This window comes from Bubalus kerabau, chromosome 1 (assembly GCF_029407905.1).
Source record: "Bubalus kerabau isolate K-KA32 ecotype Philippines breed swamp buffalo chromosome 1, PCC_UOA_SB_1v2, whole genome shotgun sequence".
Lineage (NCBI taxonomy): Eukaryota > Metazoa > Chordata > Mammalia > Artiodactyla > Bovidae > Bubalus > Bubalus kerabau.
Window position 1 is genome coordinate 148,238,124 of NC_073624.1, and position 17,379 is coordinate 148,255,502.

Below are 17,379 nucleotides of genomic sequence, written 5' to 3' on the forward strand. Positions count from 1 at the left end.
ATTATACTTAATGGATTTGCTTACTTCCTTAGTTATATATCACACTCCCTCTCCAATCTGTATATCCTCCTTATTCCACTTTAGTCTTATTTCCTGTCCTATACTTTCTCTGTATGGATGCCCTCCTTGCTTCATTTGGATATCAGTGCCTGATAACTGGGCAGCTCTTCTACTTGGGGCCATTGTAGCTCTAAACTTTTCTCATCAACCTCAATCCTGTTGTAGACACCTACTTTGCTTGTAGGAATTGCTTTAGAATTGAATTGTTCAGAACAGCAACAGAAGAAAGCAGATTTTCACTTTTTGATGTTAGTGGGCAGTAGTACTCAAATCCTAAATCCATTGATTTATTGAGGTTAAAAATGGTGGTATTATAATTCTTATTTTGTTTTCACATATTCCTCTCATCTGCTCTTTTGGTTACGCAGTGGTATTTGCCTTTTGGTAAATTCATGTAGAAGAAGGCAGGATCAATACTTGATTGTTTTCTTTCTTTTTAAAATATAGAATGTTGGGATTTCTTTGGTGGTTCAAAGGTTAAGATCCTGCGCTTCCACTGCACAGGGCACGGGTTCAATCCCTAGTTGGGGAACTAAGAGCCCATATATGGCACAGTGGCAAAAAAAAAAAAAAGGTTTCAGGAATTTGCATCATTCCTCTGCCATACTAATGTAGTATATATGCTGCTCCATCAAGCAGTATTTTTCTGTTGTTGTTTATCCAGTTTTTACAATAGTGAATTGGTTCCCCGCATCTTCACATGTTTTTTGTTTTTAAACATGAATACAAGGATTTGAACATTTTTAATGGGTTTCAGTTCCTTGTGATTCTTCTCCTTATTGAAGCTCAAATTGTCAACTTTTTTTTTTTTGCCAGTGCTTGTGAATATATATACAGATACATAATACAAATAAAATATTAGTAGCCCCACCACCAGTATTAAAGTCTTGCTTACTTTAAGTATATTTTTGAATTTCCTATTCCTTATACCTGCTTTCTCCCCATTTTAAAAATGTCCTATAAATATATTGTCCTAGCATGTAGCATACATACTGTACTCTCTTTTAATGCTCACTTAATTTTGGTTTTACTACTATATACCTAATGCTTACAACTAATCCGTTTGTCGTTGTACCTGAAGCTCATCTCTAGTAGATACCTCAGCGCTCATGGTAGCAAAAATACTTGTTTTTGTCTCTTGACTATTGTGAATAATAGTGCTATGAACAAACAAGTTGTGTCAAGTAATTTTTTATTTGTTCTGTTCACTTTTGTTTTCTTTAAGGAATTCTGATGTCTTGTGTTTACCTTTTTTGCTTCCTCAATATTGGTCACTTTTTCATTTCTCTTTGATTTTTAACATTTCCATATTACCTCCTTTTCTCTTTAAGGCATTATCTTTTTTGGTTTTTTAATAAATTTATTTTAATTGGAGGCTAATTACTTTATAATATTGTGGTTTTTGCCATACATTGACATGAATCAGCTATGGGTGTACATGTGTCCCCCCATCTTGAACCCCCCTCATACCTCCCTCCCCACCCCATCTCTCTGGGTTGTCCCAGAGCACCGACTTTGAGTGCCCTGCTTCATGTGTCACACTGGTCATCTATTTTACATGTGGTAATATGTGTGTTTCAGTGCTATTCTCTCAGATCGTCCCACCCTCGCTTTCTCTCACACAGTCTTAAAGTCTCTTCTTTATATCTGTGTCTCTTTTGCTGTCTTGCATATAGGGTCGTCATTATTGTCTTTCTAAATTCCATATATATGTGTTAATATTACTGTATTGGTGTTTCTCTTTCTGACTTACTTCACTCTATATAATAGGCTCCAGTTTCATCCCCCTCATTATTAGAACTGACTCAAATGAGTTCTTTTTTATACCTGAGTAATATTCCTTTGTGTATGTATACCACAACTTCTTATCCGTTCATCTGCTGATGGACATCTAGGTTGTTTCCATGTCCTAGCTATTGTAAACAGTGCTGCAATGAACATTGAAGTACATGTATTTCTTTCAGTTCCGGTTTCTTGGTGTGTATGCCCAGCAGTGGGATTGCTAGGTCATATGGCAGTTCTATTTCCTGTTTTTTACCGAATCTCCATGCTGTTCTCCATAGTGGCTGTGCTAGTTTGCATTCCCACCAAGAGTGTAAGAGGGTTCCCTTTTCTGTACACCCTCTCCAGCATTGTTGATTGACTTTTTGATGGCAGCCATTCTGACCGGCATGAAATGGTACCTCATTGTGGTTTTGATTTGCATTTCTCTGATAATGAGTGATGTTGAGCATCTTTTCATGTGTTTGTTAGCCATTTGTATGTCTTCTTGGGAGAAATGTCTGTTTAGTTCTTCAGCCCACTTTTTGATTAGGTTGTTTATTTTTCTGGTATTGAGCTGCATGAGCTGCTTGTATATTTTTGAGATCAGTTCTTTGTCAGTTGCTTCATTTGCTATTATTTTCTCCCATTCTGAAGGCTATATTTTCACCTTGCTTATCATTTCCTTTGTTGTGCAAAAGCTTTTAAGTTTAATTAGGTCCCATTTGGTTTTTTTTTGTTTTTATTTCCATTACTCTGAGAGGTGGGTCATAGAGGATCTTCTGTTTTACGTCAGAGAATGTTCTGTCTATGTTTTCCTCTAAGCATTTTATAGTTTCTTGTCTTAAATTTAGATCTTTAATACATTTTGAGTTTATTTTTGTGTATGGTGTTAGAAAGTGTCCTAGTTTCATTCTTTTACAGGTGGTTGACCAGTTTTCCCAGCACTACTTCTTAAAGAGATTGTCTTTTCTCCATTGTATATTTAAGGTTTTTTCTTTGTTTTTCCATACAAATTGTGAAATTATTTGTTCTAGTTCTGTGAAAAATACCATTGGTAGCTTGATAGGGATTGCGTTGAATCTAGTTTGCTTTGGGTAGTATACTCATTTTCACTATATTGATTCTTCTAATCCCAGAACATGGTATATTTCTCCATCTGTTTGTGTCATTTTGATTTCTTTCATCAGTGTTTTATAGTTTTCTACATATAGGTCTTTTGTTTCTTTAGGTAAGTTTATTCATAAGTATTTTATTCTTTCCATTGAAATGGGATTGTTTCCTTAATTTCTGTTTGTTTTCTCATTGTTAGTGTATAGGAATACAGGGGATTTCTGTGTATTGATTTTATATCCTGCAACTTTACTGTATTCATTGATTAGCTCTAGTAATTTTCTGGTGGAGTCTTTAGGGTTTTCTATGTAGAGGATCATGTCATCTTCTAACAGTAAGAGTTTTATTTCTTTTCCAATGTGGATTCCTTTTATTTCTTCTCTGATTGCTGTGGCTAGGACTTCCAAAACTATGTTGAATAGTAGTGGTGAAAGTGGTCACCCTTGTCTTGTTCCTGATTTTAGAGGAAATAAGGCATTACCTGTTGAGTTCATTTGCTTTTTTATTCCTTTACTTTATTCTTAAATTTCTGGAACTATCTTTTCTGATTGTTCCCTAAATTCTGTCACCTCATTTTCTACTTTTAAAATATTTACTCATGTTGTTCTTTCATATGTTGTAACATTTTCTTTATGTCTTTTAGCACACTTTAAAATACTAAGTTAAGGCTTTTTATCTGTCTTTTGGCCATGTCTTCTGGTCCACTTTCATTGTCTGCCAGAGACGTGATTCTGCTCCTTATTCTCTCACCCCCTTTTTTTCCCCCAGTAATAACTTTGCATGGAATTTGACCAAAGTACATTTCTGTTGCTAATTTTTATGTGAATGTGGTTTCTCTAAAGTTTGTTAGAAGGAGGTTGCTTCAGATAGCTTTTCTGACTTTATAGAGCTCTATGTTCTGTTATTTTCTTGTTCTGCTAAAAAATATGTGGTGTCTTGCTGAGATTTCTATCTTAATTGCCATCTGTCATTTTTTATCTGGACCTTTTCCTCCCACGTCTCTATTCTCTCTCTTTTATTCTTGCACTGTTCACTGTTGATTCTGCTCCCAGAAGTTTCTCCTCAGTTTGGCCTGTGCTGAAAGGGTGCCTTGATAAATCAGCTTTGCAAGTGGGCCTAGAATGCCTTGGCCATTTTAGATCTTAACACTGACCCTTTGTACTCACTCACCTTTTCCTAGTTTCAGCTACTATTTTTAAATTTACCTGCTGTGCTTTCCACTGCCTGTTTTATGGTTTTCCTATTCTTAGATTCAGCAGGTAACCTCATTGCTTCCTTCTACTTCCCCTCTACACAGATGTCAGTAACACATAGAAGTTTTAGATCTTGTGACTTTTCCCCTCCTACTTGTATATTGGGGTTTGTGGAAATACCTTTGTCATTTCATTTTGTTGTGAATATACATGGATTTTGGTTTTGGTATCTAGATTATACTGTCTCTTTTTTAAATGTGGGGATTGCCACCATTTCCCCAGAATATCCTGATTTATATGATGGTAATAGAGGTTTGTGGTGTCTTTTCCCTCTTTAGAAGGCAGCAGCTTACCTTGGAAAATGAAAAAGAGAATTAGGAGCTGTAAAAGTGGCTATCTTCTTTAGTAAATTTGAACTTCACTCTCTTCTTAGCCCTTAAAGTTGGTATTATCATTGTTAGAAATTCACCCTTTTTCTTTTGGTATGATACATAATGTATGTGGAAGTTGAACCATTATTTAAAATTTCAAATATGTAGGAAGAAGAAAGAAAACGTCAAGAGGAACTGGAACGCCAGCGTCGGGAAAGAAGATATATTTTGCCTGATGAGCCGGCTATCGTTGTACATCCAAACTGGGCTGCAAAAAGTGGCAAGTTTGATTGTAGCATCATGTCTTTGAGTGTACTTTTGGACTACAGATTAGAGGATAATAAAGAACATTCATTTGAGGTAATGTTTTACATTTGAATTGGGGTCCAAATGAGGCTCATATATTTTGATTGGTCAGTATACCTCAAATCTCTTTTGAGTGCCTCCTTCATTGTTTCTGTTTTTAAAATTTTCCTTACAGTGTATTTTTTTATGGGAAAAACAACTACGTGACGTTTCCTACAAACTCAGTTTTGCTGATTGCATTCCTGTGGTATGGCTTAAATGTTTGGCTTCTCTGTTTCCCATAAATTGATACTTGGATCTAAAGTCTCAGTCCGGTTCAGGTTCAATCATTGTTTTCTTCGACTACTTCACAAGTAGTGGTGTGTTTTTTGTTTTTTATCAGGATATCAGGGGTCATATAATACAATAATGTCTAACTACCGCTCTTGGAAATGTAGCAGCACTTTATTATTTACTGTAGAGTTTAAAATACCATTTTGTGGGATTGAAACTTTTACATCTGACTGATCTAGGTGTAAGATAAAATAATTGATGTTTATCTTTTCAAGGTGAATCTGTTCCTTTGTATCGTTACTCTAGAGCAGCTTTACAACATAATTTGTCATTTTTCAAAATAGTTGAAATGCACTTCTCTTTCTATGTTAGTGATTGGTTCATTCTTTAAACAAAACGGTGTAAAATATGACTTTTGTAAATAGCCTATACGAAATTATAATTGTGTACAATTATTGTATCTTATCAACAAATTTCACATTGTTTCATTTGATAAAATTATACTGTAAAAATCAGTCATACCTACTTGACCCAGAAGGTCATTCATTGTCCACCAGATGGTAAGATAAAAGTGATGTTTGCAAACAAATACAGAGGGCTTCTGAGCTTATTAAACATGAAGTGCATTCTTATTCATCTTGATGCAAAGTATGTAACAAATATTAAAGTGTTTACAGTTTTTGAAACACTGAAAATTCCAGTAAATCAGTGTCCTTAAACATCATATGCTATATGATTTTATTTTTATTACCAGTTGCCATAAATGTAACTCTTAATAGTGCCTCTCCTGCAGTAAATAAAAAATTAATGAAAAAAATAGTCTTTGATATCTCTACTTATAATGTATATACTGTATATCTAAAGGATGCTATAAGAGGATCTCAAATTAATGCCATACAGTGGAAAACAGTGATTTGAGAAACAGATATCTGCTAGCAAAATGTTGCTTTATTTTTTTCTTCTCCATCTAACATATCCCCTTAATTTCCTTTTAATCTATCATTAGAATGTAAGTCATTTTTGTATGTGAATTTAACATTACTTTTCAAATGTCACTTGATCAGAAAGGCCATCTCCGGCTGTACTCTTATTACTCTGTATGCTCTTACCCTACTTGTTTTTATTATAATTTGATACTGACTTTATTATTTCATACTTTGTCCCCCTAGATTAGTTATCTTATGAGAGTTAGGATTTTTATCTGCTTTCTTCACTTCTGTATTTACATTGCTAAGAACAGTCCTGATACATAGTAGGCATTTCATAAAAACTTGTAGAGTACATCTTGTTGAGACACATGATAAAGTCATGCAGTTATTTTTTTATACTATTTGGTCAAAAGTATACTAAACACAGTATATCTTCAGAAGAGTTTTTGAGGATTTTGAGGCTTCTTGGCATCATCGACATTAATTATTTATTGTTAGCGCCCATTAGTTCTTGGATGTGATAAGTCATCGTATGATAAATTACTGATTTGCTGGATTTGTTCACTAAGTTGGCTGGGTTACTGTTTTGTCTTTATAGGTTTCATTATTTGCAGAGCTTTTCAATGAAATGCTTCAAAGAGATTTTGGTGTCAGAATATACAAATCATTATTGTCTCTTCCTGAGAAAGAGGATAAAAAAGAAAAGGAAAAGAAAAGCAAAAAAGATGAGAGAAAAGATAAAAAAGAAGAAAGAGATGATGAAACTGATGAACCAAAACCCAAACGGAGAAAATCAGGCGATGATAAAGATAAAAAAGAAGATAGGGATGAAAGGAAGGTCTGTAATTATTTGTATGACCAACAGTTGATTTAGTTTTCTAATTAGTCTTCTGTAGTGTAACATAGAACAATAATTTCATCAGAATAGTGAAATATAAAAGTCAAACTAAAAAGTTTTAGTGTATTATTAGAAATTTAAGTCTTTTGAATTAAGCCTACATAAGCATATATAACTAGTTCTGTTTATTCTATTTTTAGGTTTGAGGTATATAGCATGATGGCTTATTTATGTATGTTGTGAATGATAAAAGTACATTATTATAAGATATTTATAATGTGATACTATTTCTAGTAAATTTGGTGAATTTAATTATTTTGGGATCTTGCTTGATTTTAAGACATTTTAAATTACAGAAAGAAGATAAAAGAAAAGATGATTCTAAAGATGATGATGAAACTGAAGAGGATAATAATCAAGATGAATATGATCCAATGGAAGCAGAAGAAGCTGAGGATGAAGAAGATGGTACGATTCACTTATTTCCCCTTAGGATGAAAACTACAATTTTTGTTTGGTGACTTCATATCACTGAAATGCATAATTATGGTAATTTTTAGAATAGGAAAGGTAAAATATTCTCTGGTGAGAGTATGTTATATTAAGTACTGTTAATATATTAACTACTATTTTAGTAATTTTTAGGTGAGAGGATTGTTTTAAGAAATGTTTAGTTTTGACTGTCATACATTCCACATATAATTAATGCTTATTCACCTTGAGTAAAATTTTCCCTAAAAACTGTATTAAAGTGTGTCATGAAAAGGTTATAATCTTCCTTAGAAAACTAACTCTGCTGCTGCTGCTAAGTCTCTTCAGTCATGTCTGACTCTGCGACCCCATAGATGGCAGCCCACGAGGCTCCCCCGTCCCTGGGATTCTCCAGGCAAGAACACTGGAGTGGGTTGCCATTTCCTTCTCCAATGCATGAAAAGGAAAAGTGAAAGTGAAATCGCTCAGTTGTGTCCAACTCTTAGCGACCCCATGGACTACAGCCCACCAGGCCCTCTCCATGGGATTTTCCAGGCAAGAGTACTTGAGTGGGGTGCCATTGCTTTCTCTGAAAACTAACTCTAGTATTTTTTTAAATTATGAAGGCTATCATCTAAGCAAAAGAGTATATCTCACATTCAGATTGAGTTTAAAGACTAATAAGAAACATTTGTATATCTATTATCCAAGTTTTAAATAATAGACTTTTACTGGTAGTAATGAAACTCAAAAGGCCTTATAGTAGATGTCTTGACTAATCATATATGCCAGCTCTGTAGTACATATGGGGTACCACTGATTATTGGTTTCAATGTAGATTTGGGGCCTTTTTAAAAAAATTTTTTTTTTTTTTTCTCAAATGAGAAAACCATAAGTTTTCTTTGTAATACCTATCTCTGAGAATTATTACTACTTAAGGTATTTTTGGTTTGCCTCTCTATTTTTTTCTTTTTAGCCTAGCATTTTAATTTTCTTCTAATTGGTGAAAATATTCAAACACACAAGAAGCTGAAAGAATGGAACACAAAAGAAGTTGAACAGCTTATACCCAACAGTTGATTCATTAGTTAATATTTTATCTTATTTATATTATCTTTGTGTTTGTATGTGTTTCTGATTCATTTGAAAGTAGAAATTCTTCAAGTTGCCTAAGAAAAGACATTCAACTCAGTAGCAGTGATATGATATACATATATCACTGTTTCTTTTATCTTCATTACCTGCTTTGCTCAATGAAGATTAACCCATTTTACAATCCCATTTTTTTCTCCCCCATTCTCCCAGTATTGTTTTAATCACTTAAATCACTTAATTTACTTAAATCACTGAACATTGTTCTCATTTTCTTTTGTGTCAGAATGTCCTGGCTCTCTTTAGTTGTTTTCTTTATTCCTTTTCTACTGTGTAACTCCCTTAGTGGTGTTCTTTTCCATTCTCCTGACTTAAAATACTATCTACCTGTATTGACAGTTCTCAAATTTATATCTCAAATCAGGCTTCTCTTATTCTTCCATATCAACTGCCTATTTGTCATCTCCACTTACCTGACGTTTCAAAATAAACATGTCTTAATCCTGAACTTCTGCTTTTCCTCTTCACCATAATGAAAACAAACAAATCCTCTGACCTCTGACTCTTGATGGCTGTCTCATGCTTATAGTTGCTTAAGCTAAAATCTAGGAGTCATCCTTGTTTTTTTTTTTGTCATATTCCATTTCCATTCTATCAGGAGGTCATATTGCCTGTTTTAAAATATACCCAGAATCAGACCATTTGTCACCAACTTTATAGACTTCTTGATGAATCAGATGGTAAAGAATCCCATCTGCAGTGCAGGAGGCCTGGGTTTGATCCCTGAATTGGGAAGATCCCCTGGAGAAAGGAAAGGCCACCCTACCCACTCCAGTATTCTTGCCTGGAGAACTCCATGGACAGAGGAGCCTAGCGGGCTACAGTCACTGGGGTCACAGTCGTACATGACTGAGTGACTAACATTGTCAGTTTCACTTCTGTTTTTTTCACTGGTGTAGCCCTAAGGCAGCCCATACCTGGATTATTTTAATAGCCCCCTATCTGGTTTCCCTCCCTATACCCTTCCTCTAGAGTCTCTTTTCAGTACAGTTGCTAGAATAACTTTTATGTAAAACAATAGGGAGTTATTTAAATGCATTTTGACATAGACATGCAGTTAAATTCTGTGTAGTCATTGAAAAAGTAGGTAGGGGATAGTGATGTCGAAAAGATTACCAGATAGTTTTTATACGCAGCATGTTCTAAGATTTGAGCAGTGATTACTTGGAATTTTAAAAAATGTTTTAAAATTAGGTTTCTGGAGAGATGGTAACGAAAGTGACACCTTTCAAGTTAAACACTCAAAATGGGTCATGTCTGTAAAATGTGAACAAATGAAAGAGAATACTTAACCATTTCATAATTGAGGAAACTGCAGCTCTTAGCAGTAAATTAATTTATCCATGGTAATAAAACAAGCAATTGAACCACTCTGTACTTTGTATGAAATAATTAGGTTTAAAACACATAGTCTTTAAAAAAAAACACACACACACACACATAGTCTTTCTCTTTTTTAATACTGCTTATTACTGTTCTTGGAGAAGGCAATGGCAGCCCACTACAGTACTCTTGCCTGGAAAATCCCATGGACAGAGGGCCTGGTGGGCTGCAGTCCATGCGGTCACTAAGAGTTGGACATGACTGAGCGACTACACTTTCACTTTTCCCTTTCATGTATTGGAGAAGGAAATGGCAACCCACTCCAGTGTTCTTGCCTGGAGAATCCCAGAGACGGGGGAGCCTGGTGGGCTGCCGTCTATGGGATCACACAGAGTTGGACATGACTGAAGCGACTTAGCAATTGCTGTTCTAATATATATCACAAACTCACTCATTTTAAATGTATGTAATTTAGTTGAATAATTTAACAATATAATTTCTAGTAACTTTATAGAATTGTGAAACCATCACCACAATCCAGTAGTTTTAGAACATTTGTCTGTTTCCCTTTATTTATTTAAGATTTCTTCATTTATTTTTCATTTATTTTTTGGCTGTGGTGTGTTTTTATTGCTACGCATGGACTTTGTCTAGTGGTGAGCAGTGTGCAGTCTTACCGCGGTGGCTTCTCTTGTGGAGCACAGGGTCTTTGCACACAGGCTTTAGTAGTTGCAGTGTGTCAGGTTAGTAGTTGTGGCTCACAGGCCTAATTGCTCCACAGAACATGGGATCTTCCCTGAACCAGGGATTGAACCGGTGTCCCTGTATTGCAAGGAGGATTCTTAACCACTGGACCACCAGAAAAGCCCACTGTTTTCTTTTTTTTTAATAACAACTTAAGATGTAATTTATATATCAGTCATTTCACCCACTTATAAACATGCAACTCACTGGTTTTTGATATATACACAATTTTAGACAACATTTTGTATAAATATAATCATGCAGTATGTGGGGTTTTTTTGGTGACGGGCTTCTTTTCACTTAGCATAATGTTATCAAGGTTCACGTGTGTTTTCGCATGTGTATTCTATTTAATACAAAGATTTTTCTACATTGTTACTGTTTGCATACAACTTCTCTCTTAAGACAGTCCTTCCCAGAGTGTTCCAAAATATTAACTGGTATTAAGGTTAGTAAAATATTCTAGGGTCAAATAAATTTGGGAAACTTGGGCTAAAAGCAAAGGTTTACACATTTTACTACAGAATTTCTTAGCTGCTTATTTATATTGTGAATGTTCAAGAAGGGAATATAGTGTGAATTATTTATGAATATAAGCTCTGTAATATCTTAAGGACTAAACAACTTCTTGTGTTTACTGTATCTTGTATTTTACCAACAAACCCTTTGTTACTCTGGGCTTTCTGATGGAGATCCATTTGAAAGATCCAGAAGCCTCTAGAACTAAAATTTTCTTTTAAAATTGTTGATCATTAAATATCTGCAAAGAAAACACTCTAATTTTGAAGGCTAAATCTAAGATGAAAGAGTTGGCTGGGTTAGTTTCTTCTGAGGGCTGTGAGGAAAGTTTCTGTTTTAGGCAACTTTGATCAGCTTCTGGATGGCTATCTTTTCCACATATTCTCATATATTGTCTTCTGTCTGCATATGTCTGCATACAAATTTCTCCTTTCTTTAGGAACAACAGTCATTGAGTTAGAACCCTCTCTGATAATCTCATTTTGATTATCTCTGCATAGACCATTTTTCCAAATAAGGCAACATTCTGAAGTATTAGGGGCTTAGGACTTCAACTTAGGCATTTTAGGAGGTAAGGACTGAATCCATAAGCAGATTTATTCTTTAATATTAGCTGAATATCAAGGTGGTAATGGTATTTACCTGAGGGTGGTGGCCAAGGTCTTCAAAAACTGGGTAGCCTATGGATAGGTAAGAGAAAGGAGTTTACTTTTTTGTCAGTTTTCTGTTTATTTATTTATTAAGAATAATTTATCCAGTTTCCTGGGCTTCCATGGTAGCTCAGATGGTAAAGAATCTGCCTGCAGTGTGGAGACCAGATTTGATCCCTAGGTAAGGAAGATCCCCTGAAGAAGGAAGGGAATTGCAACCCTCTCCAGTGTTTTTGCCTGGAGAATTCCATGGACAGAGGAGCCTGGCAGGCTACATCCATGGGGTTGCAAAGAGTTGGATACAACTGAGCTTTAACTTTCATCTGATTTCCTATCTTTTATTATGCAAATCTGGATATTAACATTGTTAGGTCTTCTTAATTATGAAAAAACGTTTCAATTCTCACATACACTTTTATTCTGCAATAATGCATCTGCAGTTAAAATTCCTATATTGGTGTTTCTCCTTTAAGAAAATATACTTGCTCTTTTTAAAAAAAATTTTAAGTTTCAATCTTTTTGTATTAAATACATTCATTTTTGGAAACTAAATCCCCCAAATACTTATTGAATTAAGTCCTTGTATTTAAATCAGTAAAATCCACTTTCTTCTTCCCTCTGGTCTCCTTATAAGTTTCTTTCTGTTTAGGGCTATAATTGTTTCTTATAAAATCCAAACTATTTTTATTTATATATTTCTTTGCTGTTGTATCTTTCGAAAACTGATCAGTAATAGAAAAGTATTTTCAATCTGTGTGATAGTTGGAAATTTATCTACTAAATGAGTCTTTTGCTCCTGTTGTATTTACCGTATAGATCGAGATGAGGAAGAAAACAAACGAGATGACAAAAGAGATATTAATAGGTACTGCAAGGAGAGGCCCTCTAAAGATAAGGTATGTATTAAATACTGAAGTATGTTTGACATACATTATTAGTTTCTTATGTACAACACAACAATTTCCATTTCTTACATAAAACATACTTATTACTAAATGTAACACAGTGATGAACTTTATTGATCCTTGTATATCTATATAGTACCACTCAGCAGAATTCAGTCAGTTGTATTTTGGTATTCAGTTTAGTTGCTCAGTTGTGTCTGACTTTTGCAACCCCCTGAACCGCAGCACACCAGGTCTCCCTGTCCATCACCAACTCCCGGAATTTACCCAAACTCATGTTCATTAAGTCAGTGATGCCATCCAACCATCTCATCCTGTGTTGTCGCCTTCTGCTCCTGCCCTCAATCTTTCCCAGCATCAGGGTCTTTTCAAATGAGAAAAGATATGTCAGATAATCAGTGGGCTTCCTAAGTGGTTCAGTGGTAAAAAATCTGCCTGCCAATGCAGGAGATGTGGGTTGGATCCCTGGGTTGGGAAGATTCCCTGGAGAAGGAAATGGCAGCCCATTCCAGTATTCTTGCCTGGAAAATCCCATGGACAGAGGAGACTGGTGGGTTATGGTCCTTGGGATCGCAAAAAAGTCACAACTTGGCGAGTAAACAGCAACAACAGATAATCAATATGTTTTATTTATTTCTTCATACACATAACTAGATCAACTCAGTTTAGCTAAGATGAGATAAAGGTCTTTTCATATTTTTGGTATATTACGGACACAGTCTAATTTTGTCACTTTTCAGGGGTTAAAATTCTGTACTATATTTTCTGCATTTTCTTTAGGAAAAAGAGAAGACTCAGATGATCACGATTAACAGAGATCTATTAATGGCATTTGTTTACTTTGATCAAAGCCATTGTGGTTACCTTCTTGAAAAGGATTTGGAAGAAATATTTTATACTCTTGGACTACATCTTTCTCGGGCTCAGGTAATCTATCTTACAAATATTTGAAATGAAAAGCATTTTTAAATAACTCTTTTTAGTATCTTTGACTTTTTGAAATATAAATGCAAATACAGGCTCATAATAATACAGTTAAACAATATTGAAATAATGTGTAAGAAGTTAAAAGTCTCCTCTCTGTCTAATTCTACGCCTTTGGCCTAGTATATAAACTTCTAGATCTTTTTTAAGCAATTCATATGTGTTTATATATGATAGTTCCAGTTTTATAAACAATACATGAAATCATTCTGGTGATATCTGAGACTTTTATTCATTTAATAATGTATCATCAGCATTCTGCCATGAAAATAGAGATCCATTTTGTTCTTTTTATTACTGCATAGTATTCCATGGTATAGGTGTGCCTTTATTGCCTTAACTAGGCCCCCGTTGCTGAATGGCTCTCATTTTTTAGAACCACAGGCTATGCTGTAATATGTGTGTTTGTACATAAACCTTAATGTATGTGTTAGCGTTTCTTTCAGTGTTGCTTTTTTTTTTTTTAGAAAATTTTTTTCAAGTGATAATTTGAAATTTAGGTTTCTAGAGAAGACAGTTAAAAACGTAAGTGCTCTAATTGAATGGTAGTGGATACCTGAGAAATGGTATTAATGTTCATCATATGTGTAAATTAGAACACAGTTCAAGGAGAATCAAAAACTTATTTTCATCTTTTAAATTTGGTTACTTTCTTGCATAACAGGTAAAGAAGCTTCTTAATAAAGTAGTACTCCGTGAATCTTGCTTTTACCGGAAATTAACAGACACCTCAAAAGATGAAGAAAACCATGAAGAATCTGAAGCTTTGCAGGAAGATATGCTAGGTTTGAGTATATTATTTTAAGATCATGCCATTTTATAACTATTATTAATTTAAAAAGAAAATAACATAATAAACTATGGTATCTTTTTTTTTTTAAGTATGATATCTTTTAGGGATTTCTTGGAGGTCCAATGGTTGGCACTTCATGCTTCCACTGCAGGGGTTATGGTTTCAATCCCTTGTCAGAGAACTGTGACCCCACATGCTGTAAAATAAAAGTATCTTTTATATTACAGGAAACAGATTGTTACTTCCAACACCAGTAGTAAAACAGGAGTCAAAAGACGTAGAAGAAAATGTTGGCCTTATTGTGTACAATGGTGCAATGGTTGATGTAGGAAGCCTCTTGCAAAAATTGGAAAAGAGTGAAAAAGTACGAGCTGAAGTGGAACAGAAGCTGCAGTTACTAGAAGAAAAGACAGGTAAGGAAAAGCATTGGTATGTTGGTACTTTTAACACTCTACTGGGGTATATATGTGGGCACACATATATGCACACCTGTACACATGCATATCCATACTTTATAGTGTAGATACATAATGTAACTTTACATTTGACTATTTCTGTTAAAGTTGTAAAATTGCTTAGCATAATAATGAGAATTAATCTTAGATCTTCAGGTGTATTCTCAGGTTTGATTGTTCTGTTGTATCCTTTAATTCCTCCCGTAGTTCTGCTTAGTTTTCTCCACTTCCTGCTACTTTTTCTAGTCTGTGCAATCATCTAAAAAATGGAACTTGGTTTTAGAAGTAATACTTAGGTAAAGCTTAATTTAACTGAGTATTGTGAGTCTTCATGTGGAAAGTTGACTCATTGGAAAAGACTCTGATGCTGGGAGGGATTGGGGGCAGGAGGAGAAGGGGACGACAGAGGATGAGATGGCTGGATGGCATCACCGACTCGATGAACATGAGTTGGGGTTAACTCTGGGAGTTGGTGATAGACAGGGAAGCCTGGCGTGAGCAACTGAACTGAACTGATTGTGAGTGAAAGTGAAAGTCACTCAGTCATGTCTCACTCTTTGTGACCCGTGGATTATACGGTCCATGGAATTCTCCAGGCAAGAATACTGGAGTGGGTAGCCATTCCTTTCACCAGGGGATCTTACCAACCCAGGGATTGAACCCAGGTCTCCTACATTGTAGCCAGATTCTTTACAAAGAAGCATTGCATTGTGCTATGCTATTGAAATTGACACTTGTGGCCAGTTTAAGGAATTATATACACTTATTAAGTCTAATAATACACTTATTATTTAAGTCTTCTGACTTGAAATATTTTTAACCTCAAGGTTAAATTGGAAATATTAAGTGGTAAGATGGTGAATTTTGAACTTGATTTCTTTTTTTTTTTTCTTTTGACAGATAAAGATGAAAAAACCATATTAAATTTGGAGATTTCTAACAAAAACCTTTCTGGTGAACTTAGAGAAGTTAAAAAGGACCTTAGTCAGTTACAAGAAAACTTAAAGATTTCAGAAAACATGAATTTGCAATTTGAAAACCAACTGAATAAGACAATCAGAAACTTATCCACAGTAATGGATGAAATCCACACTGTTCTTAAGAAGGTTAGCTATTTTTTACCTTCAACATTTTCATAGTTTAGTCTTTTCAGAAAAGCCTATCTCTGGAAAATTTAATATTATTAAGCTCTTAGTGGCTTTTCTAACAGAAACTAGTGGTAGCATTCTGTCCTTTTCTCCAAACATAGTATTTTCCTAGAGCTTACTTCAGATGTCAACATGATTTATGTTTGCAGACTTCTTTATAAACAAGATTTACTAATATAGTAACTTAGTGCTGTTGTAAACTAACTTCAGTAATTGAGAGACCTTCTTTAGCCTGGGTCTCCCTCAGAGAACAAGGGGAAAAAAAAATCTCCATTTCAAGGACTGTATTATTGTTAGTAATGCATTCCTAAGAACCTCTGATTTCTTAGGACTTACATGGCTTTCTCAAATACTAAAAGTCATTCTGCACAGAACTGAGAGATTTCTTTCAAATAGTTCCCCAAGGGTTCACTTTTCCATAGATGGTGAAATGGGCTATCTGGAGTATCTCTGTTTATTGATGGTATTTTTTTAAAGTTACATCTAAGAGAATCTAATAAAATATACTTTTTCTTTGTATATTTTATAGGATAATGGGAAGAATGAAGATAAAGATCAGAAATCTAAGGAGAATGGTGCAAGTGTATGATAAAATATGTGTAGTGACAAAGAATGGTGATAAATAATGTAATATATAAAATCATGATACTAGAATGAAAGTGATGCACGTTTGATCCTAGTAGTATAAATATCTGTTAGTTCAAATGATGTATAAAGTTTTATGAATGTGAGTCTTTGTTTTTGAAAATTGCTTGTAATTCCTGGCATCCAAATTATTAAACACTCCTTGAGTGAGATAATTTTGCATTGCAAAATGTTTTAGGATGAACTTTGTTATAGTTTTAACCCCAATAAAGTTCATCAGTTTAATTGACAATAGTATTTAATTACAGATGTCATTTATTAAAAACCTGGAAAGTTGTGATTTTATTTATAGCATTATCATTACTAGTTTTTAAGAAAGATACTAGCCTTTTAAAACCTCAATATAAGTCAGAAAATAGCGTGCTGCTTCAATTTTGCAAGTTTTTTGGAGCACGCTTTTTTTTTTCCTACTTGTTCTAAAATCCTAACTAGACTCTAAAAACATTTATTAAAAATTTAATTCATCCAAAAGACAGTACATCTAAAACTGAGAAAATAATAATTATCAATGTTATTATATATGTTAAGCTTTACATAAAACATAGTTTTGATGTTAATGTTAACTGTTTTAGTTTCCCAGAATAGCATGTATATTACTTTTAATTTTGAGGTTTTTTTTTTTTAATGCAGTATATGTCACATGTACAATTTAGTATCGAGCCAGTGGATGTCAGTATGATACCTTAAGTCTTATTTAATTAAAAATATTTTTATTAGTCTGTGTACCTCCTTCAGAATTTTAGATA

At 34.2% G+C, this 17,379-nt stretch overlaps 1 protein-coding gene across 7 annotated transcripts in view; it reads left to right on the top strand.

Annotated features, from left to right (window-relative positions):
• CCAR1 (cell division cycle and apoptosis regulator 1) overlaps positions 1-16,865 on the top strand; it is a 46,660-nt gene extending 29,795 nt beyond the window's left edge. For all 7 annotated transcript variants that reach the window (XM_055591385.1, XM_055591370.1, XM_055591393.1 and 4 more), the window contains 9 exons: positions 4,667-4,858; positions 6,605-6,844; positions 7,201-7,312; positions 12,520-12,599; positions 13,389-13,535; positions 14,257-14,377; positions 14,613-14,798; positions 15,741-15,946; positions 16,518-16,865. In XM_055591385.1, the coding sequence (XP_055447360.1) occupies positions 4,667-4,858; positions 6,605-6,844; positions 7,201-7,312; positions 12,520-12,599; positions 13,389-13,535; positions 14,257-14,377; positions 14,613-14,798; positions 15,741-15,946; positions 16,518-16,577 (1,344 nt within the window). In that variant the 3' untranslated portion in view covers positions 16,578-16,865. The remainder of the gene's footprint in view (positions 1-4,666; positions 4,859-6,604; positions 6,845-7,200; positions 7,313-12,519; positions 12,600-13,388; positions 13,536-14,256; positions 14,378-14,612; positions 14,799-15,740; positions 15,947-16,517) is intronic.
• The last annotated feature ends 514 nt before the right edge of the window (positions 16,866-17,379 follow it).